Here is a 448-nt window from a genome sequence, read left to right as displayed (position 1 = left end):
ATGGTTGCGGGGATCATTCCTCTCGATCATCTTGCGCCCCGACGTTCAGAGTTGTATGTGACCCTTAATGATGCGGAGGGACCTGTTCCTCTAGCCATTAAGGCGGCGCTGGGCGCTGAGGCCAGGAGGATGGCCGTTGCTGCATGGAAGGAAGAGGAGTTAGGTTTGACGGGGGTAACGGGAGAAACGGGGGCGCAGGTTAGAGCAGCTATTGCCGATAGGTTAGATGAGTGGGTTGAAAGGCCGCACTCCATAAGTACGACCTTTCACACCACTCAGCTGATGACCGGACATTGTTGCTTCCCTGCGTTCTTTTGTAGAATAGGGAAAGCGGCGTCTCCGCAGTGCTTTCACTGCGGAGCAAATGTAGATGATGCATATCACACCCTGGTCGACTGCCCTGCGTGGATGAGTGAGCGGGACGGTCTTGTTGGGGACTTGGGGGGGG

At 56.0% G+C, this 448-nt stretch overlaps 1 protein-coding gene across 1 annotated transcript; it reads left to right on the top strand.

Moving 5' to 3' along the window:
• On the top strand, positions 1-412 carry LOC106792723 (the record flags this gene model as incomplete). The annotated part of the gene is made up of 1 exon (XM_014759224.1): positions 1-412. A coding segment is annotated over exon 1 (412 nt), but the record flags the coding sequence as incomplete, so codon positions are not given.
• Between the last annotated feature and the right edge of the window lie 36 nt (positions 413-448).

The sequence above is a fragment of the Polistes canadensis genome, unplaced genomic scaffold (assembly GCF_001313835.1).
Source record: "Polistes canadensis isolate GaletaPanama2010 unplaced genomic scaffold, ASM131383v1 scaffold_580, whole genome shotgun sequence".
Lineage (NCBI taxonomy): Eukaryota > Metazoa > Arthropoda > Insecta > Hymenoptera > Vespidae > Polistes > Polistes canadensis.
Note: the sequence above shows the minus strand (reverse complement) of the source record. Positions and strands in the feature narration are given on the sequence as shown.